We start from the raw sequence: 20,329 nt of genomic DNA on the forward strand, positions 1-20,329 counted from the left end.
TTCAGATTCCACAACACTTCCAATAACGCAAGATTATTATTTGTAAAGAAAATTCCTTCTAGAGATAAGCCAAAGCAACTGCAAGTCATTTATTTCAACAGAGCTGCTTCCGCTTCCATTAATGCATATTTTTCTAACACTGTCCAAAAGGTGAAAGGCATGCACACAACATTTGACTGTAACTATTTCTGATTCAGCTTGGAGGAAGAGAACATGCAGGCCAATTCAAGTTACCTCCAACTAAATTACATCCAGGATGCTTCTGTGCTTCCTCTTTGACAACCCAGTCTATAAGAGCACTCCAAGTACATGACTGAACTTAAACATAAGTTTTGTTAAAACCATGAGACCTTGAAGACTCAAATATGTACAAGCAATGTACATATACTTTCCTCTTTCAGCTAATGTCAAAGTATCACTTATAAAAGAAATATAACTTGATAACAGAAAATGTGGTTTTTTTGCTTTCAAGCACATTGGTCCACTCAATCTCAATGGAAGTAGCGCATCACTCGAGAGACAGCCTTTAGCAGCCCAATACATGAACCTCTGGAGCTTTCTAAACATAACTTAGATTATGTGTCTAACCATTTTACAGTTAACTCCATATTATGGATTAATGCAAGATAAATGGCTAATATGTCCAGTGAAACAACGAAAGGATAGCTGTGGTTTAGAGGAACAGTTCCTATATGGTGTTTCTTGTATTACTGGCTCACAGAGCCATTTCTGGAAGTCTGCAGTGAAAAAAACCTTAGAAAATCAAGCTTGTAGGAGCTGAAAATTCATAACATAACTGTCTCTAATAGAAATCACCTTTAACTATCTCATTCCTAGAAATACAGAACGGATTACTGGTATTTTAAAATACTAATATATTAGCATTACTATTAGTTCACAAAAATCCAAACCATGTTGTAGGTAGAAAAATAGATTATGGAGAGAACATAAATCAGACACAGCATGAATAGTAAACTTGAGACTTGTAACTTTGGATAGGTACAAACAAACAAACAAGAAATACCATGGACAAGAGCTCTTTTATATGAAGATGACAAACAGCATTTTATTTAATTACTCTCATTATTCTGACCAGGGGCAAACCCATAGGATAATGATTCCTATAAATGATTCATTATTGTAAGTCACCTCATCCTCACAGTAAACTCCTACATACATCCAAGAGCTAAAAAGCAAGTTTGCATGAGTTCACTGACACAATTAAAGGATTAATTAAAAGATTAGATCTATTGGAAGCCTTGGACTGGAGCAACTCGTGTGCACATTGCAAAACTGCATTTATCTTTGGCAAATAAATACATTAAGACAGCCACACTGCTGTAAAAACATAAGGAAATTTAGCCTCATGGAACAGGGGACTCAGAATGATATCCTGGCTTACCAGGACTACCATCATGTCTGCCCCCTGCTATTCAGTAAGCCTGTTAGGTAAGGGAACTGGCGATAATGTGACTGTCACCAAGAGTTTAATAAACAATTGCAAAAAAGATATGACATAAGAGATCAGGTCCCTGAACTGTTAAAAAAAATAACTTAAAAAATGTTTTCATTAGAACTGGGGAGGACTTAAACTAGTAGAATGTATACAAACTATTCAGGCTAACAAAAAAAGCTATCAACTAGGTTATTTAAACAGATGTTCACTTTTCTCCTAGCAAGGTTCTCCCAAAAATGATTGACCAATATGGGTTGGGTTTCTTTAAGATGGTAAATTAAATAAAGTGACACCCAACTATCTAGAATCTCTTTACACCTGTATAGTTATAAACAAAGCAAATGCCAGCTCACCACATCCTCTGAAGGAAAGGATGGGACAAATGCAGAGAGGACCTCTATGTGGAAAATTAACAAAAATAATACAGTCCAACCATCCTGCAGTCCTTTTTCTGATCTTCAGCCATTTTCTTATCTTTGTTCTACCTTTGTTTTATCTGTAGCATTCCACATGTGAAGTACTAAAGATACCCAGCAGCAACCTGGACTGCAGTTTCTTGATCTTGCCAGATTAAATACTAGCCTAGCCCACACCAGAGCTGATCAGTGGGTCACTCAGCAGCAACAGGAAAGAAAGAATGCAGTGAATACCTACATGACCAGCATTTTTACTTTATTGTTTTACTTAGCTTGAGCCTGAATCAGGCAAAGTAGAGACATACAACTATGTCTTCCCCAACTTACTTGTAACAAATTAAAGAATCTAAAGCTGATGTGGTGACAGTTTTTTTGTCACTCAGCACGGGTAAGAACTGGATGGTAGGAGACCACCATGCCTTCAAGAAGCAGCACTCCATGAGAGTCAAACCAGATGAAGCTGGTTTGCCTTTGTGTGCTGTACTGGTTTCACATAGACCCTGACATGTTCAAGGCAGCTGCTCATGCTGGGAGCTGAACACTGTACATGAATGCTGAAATTTGCTGAAGATACTGTAGGAATAAGCCATTTACAGGGTAGAACAAGTAAGCCTATTTATTTTCTCGCTGGCCCGGAAACATCAGACTCTTTTCTGAGGTAAAAATTACTTATATCTGTTCATGAATAAAAGTAAAGATTTTAACTTCATTTTGTCCAAATATTTTGTTTAAAAATTAAAATGCATTACATTAAGACACAGTATCCAGGCATAACATCTAGACTGGCATAAACACAGATTTAGAAAACTCAGAGAAGGAAACTGGAGCACGATTTTAGCACTTACTGATTACGTCAAAGCACAAAATAAAGGTGATGTTAAGAAGCTTTCTTTCCAGTGCCCATTTACCTCCCATGTATTTTTTGACCAAAGTTTTTAAGCGTGTAATTTGATCCTTCACCACACATGTGTATTGCTATCATACTACAATTAAACAATGATAGAAGATCAAATATATTTCTATGGTTTTAAATCTTCTTAATAAAATAAAGAGTGAGTAAACATGCCAGCATCTATTATACTGAAATTGCTAATTTATCACTATTAGTAGGACTAAAATGTGTTGGAATCTCACAGTCAAATGTGAAAAGCCAGCAGTGAACAGTATTTGAGATGGCTCAGTTACTACTTATTTCTCTGACAGTATGTCAGTTTATATATGAAGCAAAGGTGATAACAGAAAAAATGAAGAGCAAAGAAAATATAAAATTATATAAAATATAAACATTTTCTTATATAAACACATATATATAAGAAATATATGTTTATATAAGAAAATACAAACATAAAAGTGCTTGAAGGAAAAAAAAAAAAAGAGACCAAAACCGTAAGTGACTGGAGACAATTCAAACATTCCAAACAGTGCCCCCCAAAAACTGGGGTTTTTTTTTGTCTTTTACAGGAAAAAAATTAACATCTTCATGGACACTATAGGACATACATTACCATAAATGCCTACATGAGCACATATTCAAATACCATCATCAACAAATTAAACAATATTTTCTTCTCCTTTATCTTTTTGTGTCAACTTGGGATCAAAGGAAAACAGAAATCAAACATTCATTTTCCTCTGACTTACACATCCAGACTCCTTCAAACTGTAAGAAAAAGGAACAGCTTCTGGCGGACCCTCTCTTGTAAGATTAATACACTTAACAGAATTGTTATGAACAAAACATTAAAACTAAACACCAGTTCTGGGCTGAAATGAACACAGACTGTTCCTACTGGGTTTTGAAGTGCTGTATCACCTGCCCCTTACAGATCAGCTCTCCACTAAAAATTACTTCAGGCTTGGATAAGGGACTCTCTGACAGAGCAGGGGTGTGTTATCTTGATTATAAGAAAGGCCTGGGAGTCACCCCACTGGATCTGGACACTGAAGTTAAGAACTGAAAGTTTAAGATAAACCTTGTTTCCTCCTGTAGTCAGATATTTATGCAGCCTGAATGGATTCAGCCTGCCTGAGAAAGACCTGAATTATTCTCCAGAGGCATTTATTTTCCCTTACAGAGAATCGGTAAAGCTTAGGCATCTGATGTCTTCCAACACACAAAGATTAGGCCACTTTGTGTCTTCTTTCATAACAGCAGATACTCTAAATTATCAACTTGTAAGCATTAAGAGTTTGAAAATGGTCATGTATGATCTACTTTGTATTCTTTCATAACAGCAGATACTCTAAATTATCAACTTGTAAGCATTAAGAGTTTGAAAATGATCATGTATGATCTACTTCGTATATGTATTCTTTTGCATGTACCACCTGCCCCAAGTCATCGATACACCTAACATCTATGAGGGATCAAAAGCCAGGAGCACTTACTTAAAAGGTACTGGCTGATAAAGCAGCTGTAAGGCCAATTTAAAAAAAAAATACAAGTAACTCAGCAGAAAAAAGTATGCACATTTCAGTACGGTGCCCTAGATATTGTTTAAAATGGACACAACTAGAACAGGACTGTAAAAAAAGTCTCAGTTAAAATTCAAATGACTGACAGGGAACACACATTTACAGTCATAAGAAAGTATTACTTTTTTTTCCCCTCTGTATCCTGTGCCAAAGCCTGTGTACGAGGGCTACGTGCTTTTACAGAGAAAAAACCTGAAGGACTGAAGAATCAACTCATTTCTATGGCCTTTGAAAGAAAGCTCCTTTTCATAGCCATATTCAACACTGCAAACTTGTATTTAGCATGTGTGGTGGGGAATGTTTATGTTTTTAATTCACTGTGTTGGAACAGTGTTCAATTTGTGAGATTTGAAAGCAGTGACTATGGAAATATTGCCATGCTTATACTGAATACTACATTGATTTCAGTGGCATTAACTCCCAATTAAACCTCTCGTAAGTTTTAGACATTAGAAGACATCAGAATTGCCCTCTTTCTAAACCAAAGTTTGCTTATCCAAGGTTTGTCTTCCTTACAGAACACGCAAAAGAGATACTACTCCAAATGCAGAACAATTTTCTCAAGGTCCCTAGAACTGTGCCTCTTCTGTTTCTTAAGCAGTGGAAGCAAACCAGAGCAAACAGTCATCCCTGCTTTCCTTTCATTTCTGTGACTGACTTCATGTCCCTGGCTCCTGAGCATAAGGAAATCTCCACCAGCCTCAAGAATCTCCTTCAAAAAAACAAACAGATGAAATGAAATACGATACGAAATTACATGGACTTTAAAAGTAGCAGCGAGGTCTGAGTTTTGTATGGAGACACTAAACAGAGTAACATATTTTTATAAAAAGTAATATTCCAGGAATATTTAGTCAGCAAATTAAACATTTTTCAGCAGCTTTTAGTAGATTAATTAATGGGTGTACGCTTTGCACTCAGCTGAGAGATGTGAACACTTCTGAAAGTTTCATCACACAAGCAGATCTGCCTATTATCAAGTTTGTGCTATCACATGACAATTGTATTTTAACAAGTCCCGAAGATTTGCTTATACAACTCTTATACACTTTTTGCTGCTCTCCAGATGCTATTTACACGGGAAAAGTACCAGTTTAAACGCTGAGCAGTGAAGAGGTAGAGCTAATCCCACGGGCAGCCCCGCACGGCAGCACCGCACTGATGGATGGGGCAGTTCCTTCCCTCCGCACTCTGGTCTCACAGCGGACCGGTGCCTTTGCCCGAAACCCGGGCCCAGCGCCCCAGGAGGTATCTGCTCCCTCCCACTTTCCCCGCTTCAACGTGAGGAAACACGACGGCGATCAGCTTGAGGAACCTACGGCGGAGTCCTCACTGCTGGGCGCCCTGGTTCCTGGACGCGCGTTTCTAGCCCAGCCCTCACCGCGGCCGCGGAGCCGAAGCGGCAGCCGGACGAGCCTGGCTCCCCCGCGTACCTGGTTGTAGTGCAGGTGGGTGAGCGGCAGCACGGCGCCCAGGGCCGGCGCGGCGCCCAGCCGGCGCAGCAGCGCGGACAGCTGCGCGGCCGACAGGCTGCGGTTGGCCCCGAAGACGCGCAGCACATCGTCGGCGAAGGCGTTCGATGGGAGCATCTCCGGCCCCGCGGGACACGGCGAGTGTCGCTGGGCGCGCAGCACGGCGCAGCCCTCCGCACCGCCCACCAGCCCAGGGCTCCGCGGGGCGGGAGCAGCGCCCGCCCGGCCCGGCTCCTCCCCGGGGGGCGTAGTGGGGAGACGAGACGGGGCGGGCACCGCTAGCTGCTGCGATCCCCCCAGCCCCTGCGGGAGTCCCCAAGGGCCCGTCCCGGTTTTTGGTCCCCGTCGTGGCTCTCACCGTCCCCACAGGCCTGCGTTAGGGCAGAAGGGCGCAGGGGGCTGTCCGGAGTTGACCCCTCGCACATGGCGCAAACTGGAAGGCTGCAAAACTCCCGGTTGGTGCCAGCCCTGCCGCCGGGACCAAGGGTCACACAACCACCGGACGTATCCACGGCGGCATACAGCTTTTTCCGTGCCGCCCCAAGGGCTGCTTCCAGAGGTACCTGCCGAGCCCAGCCTGCTCCCTCCGCCAGGCAAGACCCCGCTTCCACATGCCCTGACCCACAAATACCAGATGGGACAGTCGAGGCCAAGGTCCAGACCCAGGCCAGGCCCACAGGGAGGTACACACCTCACCTCGTCAACAGTATCTCCACAGTCGAGGCATCTGGACCTTGGAATGAGCAGTTAGGTTGGCAGCAGTTAGGCAACTCACTTCTCTAAGGCCCCCTCCCTCCTGCAGGTTGAGACACGGATTTGTGCCTCGTCTACCTTTTTAGGAAGGTTTAACGCATAACCCCATGCTGTTTCATGGATGCCTTTAGACAGGAGAAAATTGTGACTGGTCTCAGGATTATATTCCCGAGGAGTATCGCTCAAGTAGTTGAGATAAAAATCCTCATGTTTCAGGACAGCAGCCATGTATTAGCTGCTCTAGCTCAGGAGGGATTTGTACTATTAACAAGTTATTCTGTAACCGCCTGTTACAAAATTTCTTATGTATCTCTGTAGTGGGCAGAGACAGTGTATTTTTAGAGGTATGGCTTTTTAACAGATTCTCATTTAGACCTCTGTGTGTGTAACTGAGCTGAATTACATGAGATGAGACACTGTCCCCAGTTCCAGACTTTCTGAAACTGGAATTTTTTTTTACTGTGTGTGCCAAGCAGTCTTGGTAACAGCAGGAAAGAAGGAGCCATGGTTAAAGATACTTCACAAGCAGCAGAACTCGTTTGGATAAATCCTTCATAAACAACTTCCAATCCCTGATGCAAACTGAATCTAGCAGGGAAAAAAAAAATAAAATAAAAAAATGGCTGCAGCATAACCCACTAATAGAGGGATGGGTATGAAAAGGCGGGAATTAAATATCTACAGAGCTACAATCATACTGGAAATCCTGTTACTCTTCCTGAATTAGAGCTCAAATAGCTAATGTACTTTCATTCTTTCCTTGCACTTGGTTGGTGGCACCTAAACAGCCCTGGCACAATTTAGCTGCAGTACGTTCCAAATGACGGTACCCTGGGGCTGAAGCTGCTCCACCCTACCCACCTCTCCTTCTCCATGTGCATTTTGGGTCACTTCCAGGGAAATCAACACCAGATTTCCTCTGCTGCTGAGGGAATCGCAGCATTCTTCAGGCTGCAATATCATTAGCAGAACTGGCACCTCCTACATTTCCTTCTTCAGTGTGTCTGTTTCTAAACACTGCCTTAGTAAAAAGTCAGTTATTGAAAGCATTTTCAAACTTTTGTAAGTCTAAATTTGAAAAGTGCCTTATGACCAGTAGATAAATTGGAGACAACTGCAAACCGGTTAAAACAGGTAAATCAAAACAGGTTGCTGGTTGCATCAGAAAGATCTGTCAGTGCTCTGCTGTCCAAGGCCAAAGCGTTAATCTCAAAATCAATTATTTTAAGATTTCCTTTTTATCAGTAACGGAAATAAAGGATTATTTAAATGAGTGTAATTAAACAAACTCATATTTGCATTGGTTCTTAGGCCTATATTTGCATAATGCTGAAATGCTCAAGGAATTCCTGTATAATTCCATTAAGAATTATTCTCTGTTGCCAATCCTCTGCAGGATGAAAATCCTGCTCTATTTCCAACAGCCAAAATTTTTCTTCAAGGAGTGACGCATTCACACTGCTCAAGTTTAAAATAAAAGGTTTCTATACTGAGTCTTACCAAAATGAGACCACAAGAAATAGAAAGGTGTACTAACAGTTAGACCAGAGGTCATGTATCTTTCAAATCATGTATATAGAACTTGAAGACTTGTTGTGATGTACAGACCCCATCAGGAAGCCTGATCTTTGTTCCTGTCAAGTCTGATAAAGCTTAGCCAAATACTAACAGCCAAATTCTCCTTCTCAAACTGAAAGAACAATCTGTTTGTACACTGTAAACCAAGTACGTCCCAACAGTACTTCACGGTCCTGATTCACTATTGTTTCGTTTCCTGCTTTTCTTACACCTGTATGGTGTTACAGCACATTTTAACCAACACAAGGTGCCAGCGCACCAGATGGTGACGGGCAGCAGGCAAGACAATACACAATCAGCTCCTCCAATCTTCTAAAGGACCAGATCCTCTCTGAAGTGGGTTTCTCTTTGGAAATTCAGTGAAGTTGTAGCTAATTACATAAAAGTTAGAAGGATTTGAAGTCATATGTCTTATTTACTTGCCTCAAAGTCAGAAGAACCCTCTGTTTATTGTTATTCAAGCCAATTGAAAGAAATCTACTGGAAAATAGCCATCATATTACAATTCTGTCATTTGGCACGTAAAATAGACACACTCCTCCCTTGTATTCTTGTATTGCACCCTTTTTCTCTCAACTCTTAGCTGGATTAACTATTTAAATAGGATTAAAAAATGATGTCCTGCAACTAAACACCCTTGAATGAAATGACATATAGCAGTGGATATTTCTAGGGGAATTACCTAGGTAAATATCTAAAAATATTGGACTGACACCTTTTTTCATGTATTTTCCCCAAGTAACTCTCTTCATTGTGGTAAGTGAATTCCCAGCAGTTCTACGGGGTCATTTTTAACTTGGCTAGGCAGTCTCAAATGCTCACAGGGCTGTACTTTAACTTCCAAAGCCCCACATCAAACAAACAGCAGATTAATAACATGCTAAGATAGATACTCAGTTTTCAATATTGCCAGCTCCAGAGTCTTGCACTTCTCAATTCTGTGTTCTCACAAATACTAAAAGGGAATTCAGGGACTGGAGCTCTAGGAACACTGTCAAAGGGTACTGTGAAGACTCAAAACGACAGAAGCCAAATAAAAGACATGCCGTTTAGCTTAAAAATCTGAACATAAAAAAAGCCTGAATCTTAGCAATCTGCAGATGTTGACTCATTTTTGAAAGCTTGGGTTTATAGAATGACACTAAAAATATTACAATATATGTCATAGTAGAACAGTTTCTGAAACTACAGAATTAAAAGGAATCTTTCCTTTAAGGCATATTGGCCAAAATGCCTTGTACTGATATAGTAAAACAGCTGAAAAAGTGGGATCTCAAGTTTTACAAAAGAGTTTTATTCTAATTTTAATAGTTTAATAGTGAGCTTGGGGCACGGGCCTCTAAGTACAAGAGGTATAATGGCATTGCTATGGTAAATCAATCATAACATGCTTCTTTTCTGAGGCTGTGCTATTGGGATCAGTTGTGTATTGTTTACTACCTGAGAAGCTTGGCTCCCGCAAAAGGTGAACATTATGCAATCAATTTCACCCAGCAAGAGGTATTACTTGTTCTACAACCCTCCACTAGCCAGTTCATTAGCTCTCCCTGTGAAACTCCAAAATACACTGCATCTGAGAAGAAATATGATCCATTTGCTCCTTAGGACTAAATACTGTTTAAGCAAGCATCTTTAAAATAAAATCTCTATAATAAAATAATCAGATAATAATCTTCATTGCCTACATTTCCAAATACTAATATATAGAGATATTTAAGGATCTTAAACCACAAGAGGAGTTCTCTTTAATAGAGATAAGCAGATGAAATTATCTTCAGTTCATAGCTGCTCATTAAAAAAATAAGCTTAATAAAATTCCACTGACACTTTGTTAGCATAGAGTCAAGATTATTAGGTCATGTTTCTACTGTCAAAGCTTAAAGTTGTTTTGAATCTGAAGTTTTGGCCTAGGGCCATCTGTAATTTTCTTTTGGTAAACAGGCTTCTAACTTACATATCTAGTATCTGCTGGGATATGGCCTTGGATGGTATGAAGTCAGATAGTGCCTGGAGAGCTGGGCCAGCCTGCAAGAGCTGTGAGTCATGACTCAACGTACTCAAGACAGGTGTGCAGAGAGACAGGAAGTAATAAGCTCTCTTAAAAGAGAGTAGTAGTCATCTTCACATTACTCAAATACAGGAGAGTCATCTTCTGGGGGAAAAAAAAAAATAAATAAATCATAGAATCATAGAATGGTTTGGGTTGGAAAGGACCTTAAGACCATCAAGTTCCAACCCCCCTGCCAGGAGCAGGGACATCTCACCCTGGAAATGTGTCACCCAAGGTTCTGTCCAACCTGGCCTTGAACACTGCCAGAGATGAAGCGTTTACCACTTCGGGCAACCTGCTCCAGTGCCTCACCACCCTCACAACAAAGAGCTTCCTCCTTTTATCCAACCTGAACTTCCCCTGCTTAAGTTTAAACCCATTGCCCTTTATCCTATCACTACAGTCCCTAATGAAGAGCCCTTTTCCGGCATTCTTTTAGGCCAAAATACATGTCTTTTGCAATTTGGGGGGTTGGGGTGGGGGTTTGAAGACACTACACATTCTTATCAGTTAAACTTCTTTTTGTCAAAAGAGGGAAGTTCAGCAGTTTGGAGTTGTTGTTAAGGTAGTCTTGTTTTAAACTGTAGCTTTGTAAAAGGATTCTTACATTCACAAATTCAAAGTGAAACATTTCAGCAATTCTCCTCAAGACTTGCAAACACACTTTGAAATTCAAATTTTCTATTGTTCTAAAACCCAACCTTTAAGTCTCAAAATCATTGATGGAACAGTTCCTGTTTTGTTGGAACGTGCCTAATAGGACCTCTTACCTGATGATGACCTTTAAATCCACCAGAGGATCCCAGGGGAGTCTGAAAACTACAAGCTCAGATTGTATTGACATATCTTCACCAAATTGTATGTATCTAAAGAACAAGGGTTACCAGAGAATAAAGGAGAAGCAGTCATATGTCAATATTAGTAAGATTAGATAAGCAGAGTAGTATCAGCAGGATATCTGAGACACAACATGCTGGTGTATTTTATAGGCTGGATTCTGCAGGGATCAAGATGAACCCTGTGACACACCAGCTGCAGGAGACATTTAGGGTTTTTTCTCATAATCCAGTGAGGTGAAAAAGTACAGTTTCTGGGAAGGCACCAAAACAGCCTTACAAGCTCCCATTACAGGACCTAGGAAGAAATAATTATTCTGGACGCTTTATAAATCAGTGTCCTTCAATACATCATTCCCTTTGTTTGTTTCTTGGAAATACAGCTGCTAAACATGCTTGAATAAGCAAATTCTTTCTGAAAACCTGGAAACTCAGCTCTGAGTTTGAAAATCATGTCAGTATGCTTAGCATATCTCTAAAATAGGTGCTCTCCAGGCTCCTGGGACTGGCAAACCAAACCCAGCTTATTTTTTCAACAACTCCTAAATGAGAGGGTTGAAAAGGTGCTATAAGGTAGAAGACATCTTCAGAGGAAAACCACAGCTGCAGCTAACACTTTCCTAGTTTGGGATGCAGTAGGTTATAGGACAATATCAGACATTAGAAAATAGGTTTTCTAAAACTCTGACAACTCATAATTATGATGTAGAATACAGCCACAAGATGCCTTTGAGTCTACATAAGAACTAAATAGGATTGAATACTCACACTGATAATCAAGACATTCAAGTGCACCAGACAGGACATTATAAAAGGTAAGAGAAATGCATACAAGCCCTTACATTTAGATATAATGGTTAGGTATGACGTTGCCTACAAGACAACCTTGCCAAGTTTGGATTTCATACATGCCAAAGTGGAGCTTCTAATACCATACACAGCAGAAGCACAATAATATCAACCAAAGGCAGTTCCTATTTCATCTGAAGGTTGTTGAAATCTGAAGCATTACACGTTTGAGTTATTATGGACTTAGTTCACACAACAGTAGAATCCATTCCCATGCTTATTTCACAAAATATGACTGTGCATAAACACAAACAGGAGAGGTGCTTAGAATATTCTACCACTAAATAATTCATAGAAAAATCTTTAACATATGCAGCCCCAGGCTATACACCCATAGGCTATACATGGCACTCGAAACCTAATGTCTAAGGCATCTAGCAAAGAAAGAAGATTCTATTCAGTGTTAGCATAAATAGAATTTGCAAATTTTTTAAAAGCAATCTTAGGAATCTGAAAGCTATTAGTAATTTATGTACTTCAAGTATTTTTAGAATGCTTGTCCTTTAAAGGAAAATATACACAGTTCAGTGAAACACAGAACTCTTACTGTTTTCCATGTTCTGTACATTTTCATGAAGAGCATGGATGCATCTGACTTCAAGGATTTAATTGAGCTGATGCTTGTGTGCTAAAAATCTGTGGAGTGGAATAAACCCTGCCAAAGGGTAACAATGTCACTAGGTCTTCCTTCACCAAATACCTCTTTCAGTTACATGTGCAGATTGATAAATAGATTCAACTTACATCACAGTACATTCTAGATTTCACTAGAATTTATGGGGAGAAGAATGGGGAAAGCTCCTCTGTAAGGGTTCCTCACATGCAGGAGGAAACAATACTTCAGTAGTGAGTAGCTGTTCATCAGTGTTCATTCACTGGTTTTACTTTCTCTAACAGATTTTCTAGTCAAGCAGAATATTTCAGCATTCACCCTTCCTACAGAGCCCTGTCTTCCAAGATACGTCACTCTCTTGAGCAAAGTACAAGAGGACATGAAATTTAGATATTCCCTTGGCATTCTCACTTATCACTAGAGAAAGAGATGTGTATATGCACAGTGGCATTTCAGTATTTGACTAACTTATCTGCAACAGCCTTTGGCAGTATGTAGTGTAAGTTTGAACCTTTTCTCACTGCTACTCAAAGTGCCAGAATGTTAATGCAACAGTTATTTCCCACAAGCAAGTATTTAATGTATACTCATCTGTATAGTGGTGGTAGTTTTCAGACTTCATATCACTGTTTATGTAAGAATTTTGAATGCCATTTGTAACTTCAGCACGGCACACTTAAGAGTTTTAGTAAGTGCTGGAGTTTAACGTTACAGCATGTGCGCGTTCAGGTGTTGGGGTTTTTGGGGGGGAGGACGGGTGTGTGTGTGTGAGGAAAACCATCTGTAAGTGACCACAGATTCTTTTCATATTCAATTATTTTTGCTTCAAAACCTTGTACTTTCATTTAGGCCTAACACCATTAAGCCTAGCTTACTCAGGCAGGAGTACGTCCAGTTCTGCTGATTAGTCATTATACATAATATGTGCAGAACGGGAAGGCTGAAGTCATGAATGTACCTGCACATTGATTCTAAAGGAGTCATAAGTTTACAGAACCAGAAAGTTTCTATGACTTTAAAAAAAACAACCAAACAAAAAAAAACAACACACCACAAAACCAAGAAACAACCAACCTTTAAAAGCCCCAAGGTTTTGGAAGCTGTATGCTAACTTATTATCAGGTCAGCACACTGAAAAACCACTGACCCACCATCTTTGTTTACCACAGCTTGGAAACGGGTGACTCAAACCTTAAAAAAAGGAAAAAAAAAAAAAAAAAGGAAAAAAGAAAAAGCACCCCAAACAAACAAAACCAACCACAACCTTCCAAAGTGTATTTACTATCAGCTGCAGAATCGAAAGTGTTAAAATGGCTAAAGAATAACACAGTACAAACATTTGGCAGAGAATGCTTCCTGAACAAGTTACAGATTTGCAACTGCAGGCCACATGAAAAAATTCACAAGAGAAATCAGAGAACTAGTTCAACACTAGTAATTTTAAGGAAGCTGGCTGCACAAGTGTCTGATAATTTTACAGCTCAATTCACACATTGTTTTATTATCCTAACCCTAAAATGCTGTAGAAGATTTTTAGCAACTGAACACTTTTAGAGGTCTTTGAAGACTAAATACGCTATGTTAAGTGCTTTGAATCTGTTTATGCTCTTCTGGTACAAATCACAGTAGACTCTCTGGCAAAGCAGAACAGAGGATGAATTACAATCACAATTTGTAAGTCAAAAAATTAAGAGTCCTGTGATCTCTGTTTGCTTGGCCTACAAAAGGTGTCCTTTCAAAGAAGCTCAGCAGGGAGAAAAGAAACATAGGAGTTCAAGTCAGCTTTTCCCTGTTTTCATGAGCTTGCAGAAACAGCATTTTCCAAGTTCTAGACTGCAGAAGCAGACAATAAGTTGCTACAGATGAAGAAATAGCCCCTCTATATCCACCTGTAGAGCTGACAAAATATACCAACGTGAACAGATCATAAAATTATTCTAAAGTAACTCCTGTTGTAGTTTTTCAGCTCTTAGAATCATAGAATAGTTAAGGTTGGAAAGGACCTTAAGATCTTCTAGTTCCAGCCCCCTTGCCATGGGCAGGGACACCTCACACCCAAGGCTCTGTCCAACCTGGCCTTGAGCACTGCCAGGCATGGAGCATTCACAACCTCCCTGGGCAACCCATTCCAGTGCCTCACCACACTTCCTGTAAAGAATTTCTTCCCTGTATGCAATCTAAACTTCCCCTGTGTAAGTTTTAACCCATTACCCCATGTCCTATCACTACAGTCCCTAGTGAAGAGTCGCTCTCCAGCATCCTTGTAGGCCCCCTTCGGATATTGGAAGGCTGCTATGAGGTCTCCACGCAGCCTTCTCTTCTCCAGGCTGAACAGCCCCAACTTTCTCAGCTTACCTTCACATATTCTCATATTTGTGTGCTTTCTGAGCTATTAACTGGAAGAGAACCAATTTAAAAAACAAAACAAAACAAATGGCCTTAAGCAACTACCCTAGAAATGGTTCATTTTAGGGTTGGGTAGAAACCACCATACCATACAAGAGCACTGCATAAACAGTCAGAAAGCTTCATAAGTGAGCAATTATCAGTACAACTGACACCACATTGTTGTTGAGATTCCTATCATAGTTGCTTGTGGTTAATTACAATTCTTAAGGAAAGAAAGATTGAGCAGATTGACCCTGATAAGTAAACACAGTTTCAGTCCTCACTGAACAGTAACCAAAGCAATAATTTAACAGCAATAGGGACCACAAGCATGACCTTCATTTGAGAATTTCAAGAATACTCAGTTTAACAAGCTCATCTTCCTAAAAACCGTGGGTGAAGAAAATACTACATTAGTTTGTAAGGACTGGGAAGCTTACAAATAGTGCAGTTCTTTTTTTTAACTCTTACTGCACACCACCCCGTTTCTCTAGAGAACAGGTCTCCTACAAACACCATTCAACAAGGGCAAGGGTGTGTTTAGGATTAAATTCCTAAACAACAGAAGCAAAAGGGGTCAGCTCAAAATTTGAGAGGCAAAGCACTTTACCAAGACTTTTATTAAATAATTAAAAACAAAACAAAACCACCTTAAGACACAGAAACCCCTGTAATTTAAGGACATCCTGTAATTTTGTTGCTTAGGAGCAAGGAAGCAAAGTTGGTCACAATAACATGGGAGAAGCATGAAATTATCTATTTCTAGCAACACATAACCTAACTGTGGTAAGAGGTGACTCTCCCTAACTGTTCCAAACTTTGAGCTAATCTCTTTTTTTTAGGAAAAGCATTCACCACTAACACCTCTTGAGATAAACAACAGGCAAAAGATTTCATGTGTGGCAAAGCTGCCATGTCAGTGAAATATCTGCCGTCAGGTCCTAAATGCCAAGAGGCCACGAGTTTTCTGCCAAAGACCAGCTGAAGCACAGCATTAAAACATGATCTTTGGATTTCACAGCATACAAGGAATAGCAAAGGAAGGGTTTAGAAAGCATTAAATAACTATTTCGGGGACAGGAAGGGGGAGTTGAAGCTGTAACTACACTGTCAGAGGAATCCAGAATTAAGTAATGGTTCTCCAATATGGTCCTGCATTTTAATTTTTTCATGCTCTTGTCATTTCCAACATACTTAAACATAATAACCACTTAGATGGTGTTTGAGAAATCTGAAGCAATCTCAGACTGACTGGTAACATCAGAAGTTGTCAGAAACAGAATGGTTTAAGAGAGCAGGAACAGCCAACTTATTCCTGCAGTGCCCATTACAATTACCAGCTCAGGGCTAGTAAGCTCAGCATCATGTACTACCTTCTTCTCCTCAGATGTATAGAGAACATTATTAAGAACGCAATAATTTCATTGTATTGGTACATCTGCTAGCACTTTCGTGTTTTAAATGGCTAGAGAATTTGAAGAACATTGCTAAAGCATCCCACGTTACATCGTTAAAGACCCAAAACCACACACAAGTTTTGTGTTGTAAATTTACCAATTCTGTGAAATGTTAGGAATTTCCAAGGCATAAATCATTAAATGTGTGATGCAACATCACACATGCTTCACTTCTACAGAGTATTTTCTTGTCATTTTAGTATCTTAGGATTTTTTTCCCCTAAGAGATGTTTAAAGTTTTTGTTGTGATTAAAAATAATGCTTGAATTATTGTGCACTTATTAAACATACAAAAATTCAAAATGAATTTGCTTAATCCTATCTAGGTGATTGAAAAGAACATAAATACAATTCAGATAATTTAGTTATAAGTATACATACCTTTGTTTACAGAGAAGAGATTCTGCCAGTGTCAGCTAATACATACTGTGACTATGACACTTGCATCTCAATACTTCCGTCTTCTCAGGTAGGTTTCCCTACTGTTTAGAATGTAAACCTTTCCCCTCTGTCCTTCACTTGACTTGGTAGTAAGAAACATGAGAGTGTTTGAAATTTGAACAAAACCTCCTTGTCCTCACAGTACAAGGGGCGGAGGAAGACACAGCTAGAGCAATAGGCTGTTCTTGGTGCCTTACGCCACCCCCTTTGACAAAAGCCAAAGGACAGGACTCTACAGAGGCCATTCAAGGGCAGCTGTTCCTGGGTCTCTTGCTTCCAGTGCCTTCTCCATACTTTGTTATGGAGTTTTCTGGTGAGTGCACCAAAAATTAAAAGTTATTTCATTTTATTTTTTTAAAAAAAGATTAGACTTCTCTGAGACATTTTGATGGCTATTACAAACATGTGAGAAAGGTGTTAGCCTCATGATGGAAAAACACAATGCCTAACACCTGCCCTAATACTACATTCAATGGTGACTTTAAATTGCCAGGCAAAGGTTGTACATACACACAACTTCCCTTTTGGTCTTTTTAAGGAAGCAACAGGATTTGACTTCTTGATCACAAAATCTGGCAAGGATATGGTCTTCATACACAAATTGGACACAGGTAGGAGTTGATCACAATGCTAAATTGAAGAAGAAAATCTTCATCTCCTGCTACAAGACTGAAGGAGTAAATAACTTAATATTAACTGTGAAGTTATTCTCATATTCCAGTATGTGAAAACAACTGCCAACACTCAAGAAAGATTGTGCTAAACACTTCCAAATGATTTGTTCAAAACAAACTCCCATCAGAAAGATACCATGAACACTTATCCATCGCAGCTCTTAAAAATGACCAACTGTTCTGGTTTTAAAGCCATTTCACATTCTTGAATTGAAACTTCAGATTTTACATTATTTTAGTACCATTAACTACTACTCTGTTTAACACTGAACAAACTAAGCCTTTCCCTCACTAAAACCAATGAAAAGTATCTTCTTAAGAGCCAGAATTCTGCATTTAATAGGGAAAGGACTGGACAAGGATGAGAGGATTTCTCTCTCTCTCCTCTTAAATGTGTAAGGAGAAATAAAATTATTTAGATAAAGCCACAGAGCTGTAATGTATGGCCTAAATCAGTTTCATAATTTCTAGCAGATGCACAGAGACAGCAGAGAGGCATGGATATGAACAACACAGCAGTCATAGATGGCTGTTAGAAGACAAGCAGAGAGGAAAGTCGGGGCCATACATCAAGAAAAGGTCAGATCAACAAGTGTGCTGCTGAGCAGGGAACTGGAATCATCCTGAGAAAGTTAATGTGCGCTACCTTAAATAGTGTTCTCACTTGCTTCCTAGCAAGTTGTACAAAATTAAACGCATTCAGTAACGGCTCATGACTATATTGCATATTTATTTTGATCTATAACACACTTCTTTGCTTTTTTAGGGTATTACCTTTTAATCCTGTTACAGCAAACCATGGTATCAGAGAATATGTGGCACAGCTCCTGCCAAGAGGAGGAGATTCACAGCTGTCCTCTTCGCCTGCCCCTGCCCTTGAATCCCAGCACCCTGCTGATCAACAGCAAGGGCTGTGCCCATGCCGTTTGTTCTGCTCTGACAGGTGCTGGCATCTGGCAGCATTCCCTGCAAGCAGACAGTTGCAGAGATCTGAAGACTTGGCTGCAAGTCAGAAAGACAAGCTCATGGAACGCACAGAAGGATCCGGAGGACGCAAAGGTGTTAAATCCCTGTCATGTAAGGCTAAAGTTGAAAACACAGCACTGCACCAGCTACTAAGAAGAAAAAAATTGACTGCTACAGCTGAACCCAGGACAACCGCTTCTGTCCTGGAACAGCCAAAGGCTGCTCTAAACTGTGCTGGCTGGCAGCAGTTACAGACACTTTCACAGAAGCTAGAACATCATCACCACCACCAAAATCATTTGAAATTAAGTATTGCCAAGTATTTACCAGAAAACCTAGAAGATGCCCCTTAGCTCTGCATCATCTTCCAGCTCATCACACATTAAGTTATTTGAGCTGCCGAAAATATGCTGTCTGGATTATTTGCAGCTCCAGATCTGGCTCAAAGCAGTAAACCCTGTAGTCTTTCCTCTAAATGGAAGACGGAGAGATTAGACTTCAGCATCAGATACCAGCACTCTGCTTTCTTCTGGGATTGCAAGGGCTGTTTTGCTTCCATTGTTTAACAACTGTGACCCTACAGCTTTAGTGCTACATTAACAGGAAGGACTCCCTTGAGGCTGCTAGCAACACTAAAGACAATCAACCTGCAAAACTGAGCTTTCTTTCAATTCATTGCGTTTAAATACTGAGAATTCCACATGTCATCATCCTCGAGAAGTTACTTCATGTCTTCTCAATATTACCTACTTTTTAGCACATCACCTTCCCCTGGACTGATGCTATTCCTGTTTATTTACTTTACACTAAACAAAGAGTTACGTTATCAGGAGACCTATAAATGTAGCCTATCAAGCCATAAACAGATTGATTCTCCATAAGAATCTGTTTAGAAATCCATTCTAAAAAATCACAATGCTGTCATCCTACCACAAAAGTTTCAGTTTTGTCTATTTGGGCAGGGTTTTGCTTGTTGCTGCCAGGAAAAACACTATATACTTCTGAGGTCAGAACAACACTAGATTATAAGCAGCTACTTGAAAATTCTAAGATTCATCAAAGCAGAAAGATTTTTTCCTTCTAAGTTGTACAGATCAACATGAAAACTTTATTCCAAAATTGTACACGCACTTTGCACAAATGAAAAAATTACATGAGGTTTAGGACAGTATAAACATGGCACCGGTTGACTCAGACAAGCTGAGACTCCATAAGGTGGTTTTAAATTACATTAGAGCCACAGAACTGCATATGGGAAAGAACTGTAAAATAATGGGTAAATATAGACAGATTGGTAGGCTTTGTAATACATGTCCTTAGCTATGCGAAGTCACATTTTGTAACAATCATGTAGGCTTCTTATCAATGGAGATAATATTTGATGTTTCAAGTCAGAGTTTGTCAAACACTGAAGTATTCATTCATAACATTTAAAATTTCTTACAGAAGTAAATGAAGAAAGTCTGTCATTACAGTGAAAAGATAAATTACATCTTGGCAAAGCTGTTTCAGTTACAGTATAGACACCAAATGCTAGTTTGTTTTTTTTTATTTTAATATACTAAACCAATTATTCAACACTTGCTGGGCAAAGAGCTAATATGTCTCATTTACCTTGGGATTAGACAGTTTCTAATCCACAGGAAGCTATCCTTAATTAGAGAGTGACCATACTGTAGTTAGGTTGGAATCCAAGATGTGAAAGCCTCCAGTGGAGCACTGGTTTATTTTTAGTGCAGTCCATACGGTTGATTTTAAGAAGTTAATCTTAATCCAGACTCTAAAAGCATACGGACAGGGCACAACTAGCTACTCACACCAATGTGTTAGTGAGAAACTCTGTGCTTCTAAAACCCTTTGGGAAGGGACAAGTAGGGTAGCCAAGGCCTCTGCACATGAGTACTA

The 20,329-nt window shown here is 39.7% G+C and overlaps 1 protein-coding gene across 4 annotated transcripts in view; it reads right to left on the reverse strand.

Moving 5' to 3' along the window:
• The window catches only part of SLC39A8 (solute carrier family 39 member 8), a 60,382-nt gene that overhangs the window by 17,566 nt on the left and 22,487 nt on the right, over positions 1–20,329 (reverse strand). Inside the window, exon 1 of one of the 4 annotated variants that reach the window (XM_057417976.1) lies at positions 5,781–6,057. The exons of 2 other annotated variants lie outside the window; for them this stretch is intronic. In XM_057417976.1, coding sequence (XP_057273959.1) covers positions 5,781–5,936 — 156 coding nt within the window. In that variant the 5' untranslated portion in view covers positions 5,937–6,057. Of the gene's footprint in view, positions 1–5,780; positions 6,152–20,329 lie in introns of those variants that run through there. One more of the 4 variants, XM_057417979.1, reaches the window with a different exon arrangement.

Source organism: Pezoporus wallicus, unplaced genomic scaffold, assembly GCF_028554395.1.
Source record: "Pezoporus wallicus isolate ANWC-B61680 ecotype Strahan unplaced genomic scaffold, APGP_CSIRO_Pwel_v1 contig_6999, whole genome shotgun sequence".
NCBI lineage: Eukaryota > Metazoa > Chordata > Aves > Psittaciformes > Psittacidae > Pezoporus > Pezoporus wallicus.